The sequence below is a fragment of the Ciona intestinalis genome, chromosome 5 (genome assembly GCF_000224145.3).
Source record: "Ciona intestinalis chromosome 5, KH, whole genome shotgun sequence".
Lineage (NCBI taxonomy): Eukaryota > Metazoa > Chordata > Ascidiacea > Phlebobranchia > Cionidae > Ciona > Ciona intestinalis.
The window spans coordinates 2637348-2647395 of NC_020170.2; the positions used below are offsets into that span (position 1 = coordinate 2637348).

A 10048-nucleotide genomic window follows, 5' to 3' on the forward strand; every position below is an offset into this window, starting at 1 on the left:
TTAAAACATGGGTGTTTATACACTTTGTGCCAGTTTACAGGTTACCATGTATGTTACTTTGTAGGTTTTTTTATGTATAGCTGATAATGTGGAACCCATTAGTGAAACATTAATATGGCACTTTATAATTGTAATTGTATTTGAAGAGTTTTTTCTATTTTTATGGTTGTGGCAGCCGTTTTTTACATGGGTGTTCTGTTTGATATACCTCCTGCCCGCTTTTAAGTTACCCCATTATTTTGTAAACATTTGGTTTTTGGTGTTTTTTCTCTATGGCTTTCAAATTGGGACAACCCATTAGCGACCACTGGGTTAAAGGAATGACTGTCAAGTTTTTCCCCCAAGGACTCAAACCCATAACAAATCGGATGTTCTTTAATTATTGCAAATGCTCTAACAGACAATAAGCATATGTTGAATAAATTAATATTGCTACATTTAAATCTTATAACACAAGTTTTTACTTTATTACAGGAACAATATGAATTCTGTTATCGCGCCGTGCAAGAATACATTGACTCAATGAGTGAATATTACAACTTTAAGTGAATTCAATTCAAAATAAACTCATAGCGCAAACAGCAGGAGTTGACCAGAGCTCCAACAAGAGAAGACGCATACAGCCCAAAAAATTAGCGGAAACAGGACAAAAATTGAAAAAATTCGCATTAAGAAATGAAAAAATCTCATACAAATTTTGCAACTGACATTGGTGTACCAAAAATAGCAAAATGCACTGCGTAGTGTAATGAATTAAGTTTGTATTTAGTATTCTAAGTTTTAAATGCGCTTTCATACAAACCATTTGATTTTTAATATTTTTAACCTTTCAATCTTTTAACACTAAACACGGCACTCAACTGTAGGTACTATTTTATTAACTGTTTTCCAGTAAGGTGCATTCAGTTTTTGATTGCCACAAGCATAATTCCAGCTGTATTTTATGCACAGGGCGTAAGAAAACTTTTAAAGTCTTATTTTCCTAATGAAAAGTAACATTTGATGGTTTGAGATAGGTATAGATTGAAAGCGTTTGGTACTAATATATGATAAGAATCTGAAATTGCTTGAAGGAAAATGTATCATTAAAAAAGCGTTGTGTGCGTATGGTAAAGACGCTCTTCATATTTTGTGTTTCAGCGACCGTGTTTTCTTTATCTTACCTTTTTTGCGCTTCTTTTTATTTATGAAATAAATCACTTTTTATTTTTTGCTTCCGTATAATTGTGCACACCGTTGTTTTCAATTTTCGTTGGATTTTAATTCCTTCGAATTTCACAGCACTCCATTATTTGTGTACAGCGTCGTCGTGTGGACACGTCAACGCCATTCGTTGTTTCCAACCGTTCTCGCTGCCCCTCAATGTTTTATGAGCGTCGTTTAACAATACAAGACGTTTAACAGCCAGCATTGTTTTATTTTCTTGATAATTTCAGTAAAAAAGGAAAGAGTGCAGTACTGTGGAGTAAGATGGGTACCGATAGCACATAATATCCCATATTTTCTAATCCTATTTTTAACATTTAACAACGCTCTTTTAGAGTCACAAGGCTGCGATTTATCCTCGAAGGGCGAAGTAACGGCAGTTTTCCTCTGTTCCACCTCGTGCCCGCTTACGAGTCATCACATCATCACATGTGTAACTCAGTGAATGACTACGTTTTTATTAACGGCTGGCTGATTAGAAAACCCGTAAAGGAATACTGGAGTGAAGCAATTTCCGTTAAGTGTGGTTGGCCAAAGACACTTACGTTCAATATTGTAGAAGCATCAAGCCTCAAACCGGTAACCAGTCAAGGATTTGGTGGTGTATGTAGGTGCGTTAATCATTGCCTTACGGCGCCGGCTTTTTTTCGTTACCAAAACTTTTAGTTAGCCGCTTTAGGAGCAAGAGAAAAAAATCAAACCGAAACTTTATCTTTAAATTGCTTCTCTCGTTTTCCCGCTTTAGGTAAGTTTTCATTATTTGCTAACTAGAATGTGGTTATAACGCTAAGATTAATTTATTATGCTATGAAGCTACGATGATCTTTTTGGTACTGCATTAGTAGCAACCGATAGTTTAATAACTAAGATATATTTTCATTGCAAAAACTGTCTCATCTCCCACACAAACATGCTTCACTTTTTTAAGGCTTTCAAACTGGCTTCTAAACAAAATTTCCATAAACGTGGCAAAAATTTAAAATTACGTAAAACCGCTGCAAGGAATAATGATTTTCCCGCTTTTACAATTTTTTGTATAGTTTTTCTCCTTTTCCCTAGGAATTCGGCGTTTAATCTGTCAAAGGCGTTAATTGCCCTTTCCTACCTAAAAGATAATTACCCTCGTTTTTACACAAAGTCCTTGCAACGTGTGGAGGTCACACCACGCTGCAGTTCAGATGAAGTCGGTTCTACAGCAGCAGGTTGGGATTATACTTCTTTCTACAAAGTTAAGTTATTTCTTCCATTGTTATTATATTACCAGCTATAATGTTTACATTTAGTTATACAGCATTACTATTAGCTTTTTCACATATTAATGCTATTAACTGTTTTACAAATTAACTATATAGTACTCCACAAATTACTTATATTACTACTAATGATTTTACAAAGTAGCTATATTACCCATTTTACTACTGTTTTATAACCTAATCGTACTGATATTGTTTTAAAAGATAACTAATACTACAATCTTAACTTAAAGTAGCGTATTTTGATATTAAAAATAATCGTATTTAACCCTATTATTAAGCAAAGATTTTTATTTTGCGTCACTTGCAATCACTTGCTTTGTGACGTAATTTTGTCGCATTATGCTCGCTATGTAACCAAAAGTTACAACCAAAAACCGAATCGTTGCGCCAAAATGTCGTCTTTTCGCCTCGAATACGCAAGTCCACTCGTTTACGGTTTGCTGCGTCACACGTGCGCGCTTGCAACGTTTCAATGCGATTTGTTTTACACTTGCGTTTAGCGACGTCCGTTTATATGGGGCCCCATGCGCATTTCGCGACAGAAGTACGTTTACCTTGTATCTATTTTTCTATACATAATTGTTTTTAAATTAGGTTTAATATATTTTACTTTATTCTAACTTTGTTTAAAGTTACGTATATTTTATTTTAACTTTTGTTTGTTTTTGCTATTTTTTGTTTATTTTTGCTGTTTTTTGTTTAAGTTACGTTTAATGTTTTGTATACTATTTTACGGTGTTCTAGGTTATATCTATGTTATTATAACTTATGTTTAGGTTTGTTTAAAGTTATTTTATTTTAACTTTACAAAAGGTGTGTTATATATAATGTATTTTATTTGAAATTATGTTTTTTACATTCTATTTTATTTTCACTTTGTCTACTTTATTTTATCTTATAATTAATTGTTATTTTAACTTGCGCCCTAGGAGCGCGAAGCAAGAAAATCAAAAAATCGGTAATGTATAATTCATAATTGGCATTATTACGTACACCATTGTTTTTTTAGGAGAAATAAAGTGTGACGTCACGAAGCAGTGATGACGTAACAGAAGAACCTGCTTCGTAAGTCGATTGTTAAATCTTAACGATAATTTAGTTATAGAGTTGGAAAGGGGTATGATGGGATACGCGATTAAAACATAAATCCAAGGTTTTCTGCATCGTGTTTTTAACAATTCTGAACAGCAGCGCTAAAAGAGTCTTCAGCAAAACAGTTATTTACTACCAAATGAAATATTAAAATAGATTGAGAACTCGTGTCCCATCTTACCCCACCCTACGATAATTATATTTACCGTGCAGAACATGGGTATTTGACGTCACAGAGGACTCGTCATCGCTAAAATATTTTTTGCTGCTGAAGAAGGTGATTATGACGTTACAAGCAGCAATATTTTGCATATTGTTACGTAATAATTCGTATTATTATTTTACAGAAGAAGTTTAAGACGGAGGCAGACAAAAAAAGCGCAAGGTAATTTTAAATTAATTTTTAAAAGAAAAACAAATAACTCGGGTAAAAATGGTCATGTTTTTATTATTCTCTGTCCTGCTCCCATTTGGTAGTAAACACAAAATATTTACAGAATTATATAATCGTAGCCTCACGACTCTACAATAGCGTTGTTAGTTGTTAAAAATACGACTGAGAAATAATGGACAGTACTGATATTGACTAGGATATTTATTTAGTTTCGAATACAGCAGTATTTATTAAAAATTAACCCTTTTTTAGACGAAGAACAAAGACGAAAGACGAAGACGCTAAAATATGGATGCCGGTTTGAGGCGATTGCATAAATATATAAATATGGTAGGGTGTTGAGAGAAGATGGGACACATTTTTATTTTATCTCCCCGTTCCATGTTGTGGTAGTAAACAAAGAACATTCAAAGAATTATGAAACTATATCCTCACAATTCTCATAGACCGTTGTTAATTGTTTAAAATACGATCAAAATATTAAGATATTATGTTCTGAACATGTCCCATCTCCTCCCACCATACTACTTTTTATGTAAATAAGTTTAAGGTTTTAGGGTAGGAGTGTGTGTATATGTGTTAGGGTAGGTATAGGTTATGGTAGGCGTGTTTTTATGTGTTTTAGGGTAGGGGTGTGTGTATATGTGTGTTAGAGTAGGGGTGTGCTTTTTTGTTACCTGGACCGTATTTTATGCACTCTTCTAGTGCTCGGTTCACATATCACTGAAACAAATGCATTGGAATTGTTGCAAAATCTTACTTGAACAGCATCTGTAGTGATCATTCGTTTTATGGTTTGTTTATATCTGCCGGGACTTGTAACAATTCCCGTACTGTCTCGGTTTGCTTTGCGAGAATGCTGTCTTGGTACCTGCTGAAGTAATATCAGCGCTCTACAATATACACACGTTAAATAGTACGAGAATGCTGTCTTGGTACCTGCTGAAGTAATATCAGCGCTCTACAATATACACACGTTAAATAGTAAAGTCCTATTAAAAATGTTTTTAAAAAATCTACTCTTTAATTCAATATAACGCCGATAAGGGTAAAATGTATATTTTCTTGTCTGTCCTACATTTAAAAAGCCTATTTATATAAAAAGCCCAATTGTAACGCTGGCCACGTTGCAGTGAAGCTTTTTTATTCAAATTTTCGATGGGTGATTATGCCCAGTGTTCGGTGCGGTTACGTTATCGGTCGGTTTAGTTACGTTGTAGCTGTGAGTGTGTTACGTGGACGTCGCCGCTTTGCGGTTCGTAACAGCCACAGTATTCGTAACGGTCGATGCGGTACGTAACAGCCGGATAGTATTACATTGCGCGAAGATAAGAAGGCAGAATCCTGGTACCAAGATAAGGTTCTTAAAATCCTGGTACCAAGATAAGGTTCTTAATAATAGGTAAACCACGACCTACTAGAGATACCCACGTATGGGTAAACAAGACATGCAGAGTCGTTGTCTGTTTCGACTCTTTGCAGATGCGAGTCGCTACGACTACAGGGTTTTCTTGTACGATTTTTGCACCTATTCGTTTGTCGGTGTTTCAATGATCAGCACTAGTTTAGTATTTGATAGTGTCCTAGCTGTATAGTGAGTTGTTTATCTAGGCGACTGTTTCAGAGCTGTTTTTTTACACGGGTTGGTTTTTCTCACTGTTTATCGTTATGAGCCTGTTATAGCCGTTTATTGTTCGCTGTCTGTTAAGCTGTTTTTAGGTATTTTGTTGTTGCGTGTTTTCTACTTATCTTACCGCGTTTTACTGACTTCATGGCTTTTTGCGGTTGGTTTCTTTTCCTTGCATTTTTAATGTCTATTGTGCAAGGGTTTCTCGCCTAAGTAGAAACCCACTACCATTGGCTGGGGGCTTGTCGTGCCGTAGTGGCTTTCCACCAACGCCAGCCAGCTAAACTTACATTATATAGCAGGGTTGGGGATTTTCCCGTCCCATTTGGCAGTAAACAATCTGAAAAAACAAAACTGTTTTAACGACCCATTTAGAACGTTGTTAGTTGTATAAAACCCCATCAGGATATTGGTTATTATTATTTGCTAAAGGTGTCCTGCCTTCCCTCGCTCCACTATATAACATTTTAATCGTGTTTCTATTTTACAGAAGATTGGCCATGCTTAGCCTACATTTGCTACGGGTTTAGCCTACATTTGCTACGGGTTTTGTCAGCGCAGTTGGAAAATAGATCCCATGGCATTATCATCACTTTGTTGTGCTGTTGTATCGGGATTACCGAAAAATATTTGTTTTAATACATTAAAAAAAGTGAAAAAAAGTGAAAAATGTGGTGTTGAAATTAATTTTTTTAAATAAATCATAAATACATAAGCTTATGAACGTACTCACCAGAAAAAATAGACAGTTTCAACCTTGATCTTTAGAATGAAGTGCAAGAAATGCAAAATTTGCATATGTCCGTTCGTTTATAAACACTCGGATTGCTCATGATGTCAGGGTGAAATTTTCCTTTGAACCAAACACACATTAATGTATAAAGCATTAATGTTGTTTACCACGCCAACACGTTATTAATATATGAAAAATATATATGCGTCCAGTGTCCCACATTTGCAGCAGCACAAATAGGGAAATACCCTGGAGCAAAAAAAGAAAAAATCGTTGTTTATTTATCAGACACGAACTGTTTTTCGTGTGAACCGCAGCCAAATTTTGCAGCATAGCTTAGTTTCTGCATATCAGGCAGAGTACGATAATATATAGGATGGGAAGAAATGTATACGTTATTGGCGTCGGAATGACAAAAGTAATGTGCTTGAATTGCAGGCAAAATCAGCTGTTATATTTGACTTTCATTCAATCTTATTACTAAACCGATTAGGGATTAAACTCTTACCACGATACATAAAACAGAAACCTAAAATTGAAAATTGCTGTTTTAATTAATTTGATCTTCTTTCAAAGAGCTAAATAAAAGTTAATAACACGTTAAACCTTTAATTTGTATATGTTATACCTACAAAATATAAGTTTAACAGTTGACATGTGATCTAACATTATTTTTGTTAAGTTTGAGAAGCCGGGTCGACGTGAGAATTTCGACTACCCCGACATGGCCAAGGAGGCAGGGTTAAAAGCTCTCGCTGATGCTGGGATTTCTTACCACCAGGTGGAGCAAGCAGCAGTTGGTTATTGCTACGGAGACTCGACTTGTGGTCAGCGTGCTTTGTACCAACTTGGAATGACTGGGATTCCAATTTATAATGTGAGTTGCCCATCTCAGTTTACTGTATATAATAACCTATGTTTTATTGGAATGGCTGTTACATTGTTTATAATTAATATGTGACCTCATTCTACTGCATACACTGTGTGAACCCATTTGTTCATTAAAATGACTGTTATACCTATAAATCTGTTTAAATTGTAATCTGAAACCAATGCATACATTGTGTTTACCAATGTTTTATTAAAATTACTGTGGCACAGTTGGTTAGCGCGCCTGTCTTGAACCCAGTGGTAATGGGTTTAAGGTTCGTCGTTGTTACGATTGTGGGCGTAAGACACTTATGGACAATTGTTCCAACCCAGTGGTCACTAATGGGTTGTTCAAATTATCAGCCACACATAAAAAAAATGAAAAAGTCCACAAAAAAAATAATTACCCACAAAGTAACATACTTGATTACTTGGTAAAGCTGGCGCGAGGTGTATGAACATTCGTGTTATAACGACTGTTGTTTTTCGACCACTCAAGAATAAAGTTACACTCATTCATTTATTCATTCATTCATTCTCTTCATGTTATCACAGTGCCCTTTTTTTAGGTATATATAACTTCTTATCCCAATGGTTAATATGATGTACACTTGATGGACGTGCTAACTCAAAATAGTTATTCCTATTAATATAGTAAAACCAATTCTTTACCCTCCCATTAGGTCAATAACAATTGTTCAACTGGTTCAACTGCCTTGTTCATGGCAAAGCAATTTATTGAAGGAGGGTTGGCTGAATGCACCATGGCTCTTGGCTTTGAAAAGATGGAACGTGGCTCATTAAAAGACCATGTATGTTTTACATATATTAGTAGCCTAGTTGAATAGTCTGGCATCATGGCACAGTAAATAGAGTACTCGCTTCTAGACTCTAGGATATATGTTAAATGCATTTACCATTAGTATTAGTGTATGTGTCCGTGGGCAAGGCACTTTATAGCATAGTTCCAACCCAGTTGTCACTAATAGGTTGTCCAAACTGTCAGCCATACATATAAAAAAATGAAATCATCCTACAAAAATAATTACCCACAAAGTTACATATGTAGTAACTTTTTAGTGGGCAAAATTGTATAAAATAAACCACTGATGTTATAACCACTGTCATTGTGCTGCTACACGAGGATAAATAAAACTTGAACAGCTTTGATCCCATTTTATATTCAAGCAAATGGCATAACATTGATTCTCTCTCTATATATATAAACATTCCAATTACCAGGTTCTTAAATAGAATTCTGCCTATTAACAGTGGAACGACCGTACACCACCTGGATTACACCACGGAAATTTGGTAAAGGAGATAGGTGTAGTTCATAAAGCTCCAATAACACCCCAGCTGTTTGGCAATGCTGGACTTGAGCACATGAAAAAATATGGTATATTATTTTTTATATTTTAATTTAATTGATGGCACTTTGTAAAAGGAGTTGAAATTTAAATTTGCTTGTGGTGCATTGTACAATTATTTGTAAGTGTAATGACTAATGTAAACCAGCAACTGGCAGTTTAAACAAATAGTTCTGTGTCTGTATGTGCTGCATTTCATGTTCTTTGTGTTTGGCTAATGAATAGCTTTTGCTTGTAAACCCTCTGTTGACTTTTAAGGTATTGGATTTTTATAACGTGTTCTCAAATCTTAATATTTGATACTGGAAAGTTAACACAATACCACAGCATGTAATGGTGTCTATGTTTTTGACCCATACATTAAACTTAATTTTAAATCCTTATTATTATGACAGGCACCAAACCAGAGCACTTTGCAAAGATTGGATGGAAAAATCACAAGCATTCAACCAACAACCCATACTCACAGTTTCAAAAGGAATACAGTTTTGAGTCTGTGTTAAACGGAAAAAGGATTTATGATTACCTTACTTTGTTACAGTGTTGGTATGTATTATAAATGGTTTAGGACTCTATTCTATGTGTGTGAATTTCCACAGTGGCAGAACATGGTTCCTAGTATTGAGACATTAATTGACCCATTACCCCAACATGAGTTTATGTGTGATTAAACAACTAGACTTATATGATAGGGTTATTCAAACTAAATGAATGTAAACTTATTTTTTCTCGTATAGCGGGGAAACGACTGTCATTGTAACGCAAGTGTTATCTTACAAACAACTCATTCCCACGAACTGAAATTTAAACTTAAATACAGATAAAATACAGAAAGTCACTATGTATTGTGTATTGTGTGTAACCTTACACCTGTGTTAACTGTTTAATTTCTATTTGTTTTCGACCCTGAATGATATTTTACCAATGTCAGCCCCACATCGGATGGTAGTGGTTGTGCAATCCTTGCCAGTGCAGACTTTGTCAGAAAACATGGGTTGGAACACCAAGCTGTTGAGATTGTGGCTCAAGAGATGGCCACTGATCTTCCAAGCACTTTCGCAGAGAAAAGCAGCATCAAAGTGAGTTTTTTGTAACATGTTATCTTTTCGGATGGTCTGTGTTTACTGATTACTCTCCTGAAGATTTTTTTTGCTTTAATATATTTTGGTAAATGTAGTTTGCACAGTTAAACAGTTTTGGATTATTTTTATTTTAAATATATTTTTCACCAAATTTTACAGTTAGTTGGTTTTGACATGACAAAGCGTGCTGTGGATAAAATATACGAGAAAACTGGTTTACGTGCTTCAGATGCTCAAGTTGTTGAACTTCATGATTGCTTCTCAGCAAATGAGTTGATCACTTATGAAGCGCTCGGTCTTTGTGGTGTCGGTATGTTTAATGCTTTGTATTTGTTGCTGTGTATGGTGTTGGTTGGTTGTGTATGGTGTTGGTTGGTGTGTATGGTGTTGGTTGATGGTATTGGTTGGTGTGTATGTG

At 35.1% G+C, this 10048-nt stretch overlaps 2 protein-coding genes and 1 long non-coding RNA gene across 4 annotated transcripts in view; 2 read left to right on the top strand and 1 right to left on the bottom strand.

The window, feature by feature from the left end:
• LOC100185528 (sushi, von Willebrand factor type A, EGF and pentraxin domain-containing protein 1-like) overlaps positions 1-1407 on the top strand; it is a 42270-nt gene extending 40863 nt beyond the window's left edge. For both annotated transcript variants that reach the window (XM_018811895.2, XM_026834673.1), the window contains exon 34: positions 475-1407. In XM_018811895.2, the coding sequence (XP_018667440.1) occupies positions 475-549 (75 nt within the window). In that variant the 3' untranslated portion in view covers positions 550-1407. The remainder of the gene's footprint in view (positions 1-474) is intronic.
• On the bottom strand, positions 997-3343 carry LOC113474282. Its single transcript, XR_003395939.1, has 2 exons — positions 1752-3343; positions 997-1458 (listed from the first exon to the last, which is right to left on the bottom strand). It is a non-coding gene; the product is annotated as an uncharacterized LOC113474282 (long non-coding RNA).
• Positions 3344-6528: 3185 nt separating this feature from the next.
• Positions 6529-10048, top strand: part of LOC100177613 (non-specific lipid-transfer protein) — a 6546-nt gene continuing 3026 nt past the window's right edge. Inside the window, exons 1-7 of the mRNA XM_026834649.1 lie at positions 6529-6726; positions 6991-7185; positions 7862-7990; positions 8451-8577; positions 8944-9094; positions 9480-9627; positions 9790-10027. Coding sequence (XP_026690450.1) covers positions 6685-6726; positions 6991-7185; positions 7862-7990; positions 8451-8577; positions 8944-9094; positions 9480-9627; positions 9790-10027 — 1030 coding nt within the window. The 5' untranslated portion in view covers positions 6529-6684. The remainder of the gene's footprint in view (positions 6727-6990; positions 7186-7861; positions 7991-8450; positions 8578-8943; positions 9095-9479; positions 9628-9789; positions 10028-10048) is intronic.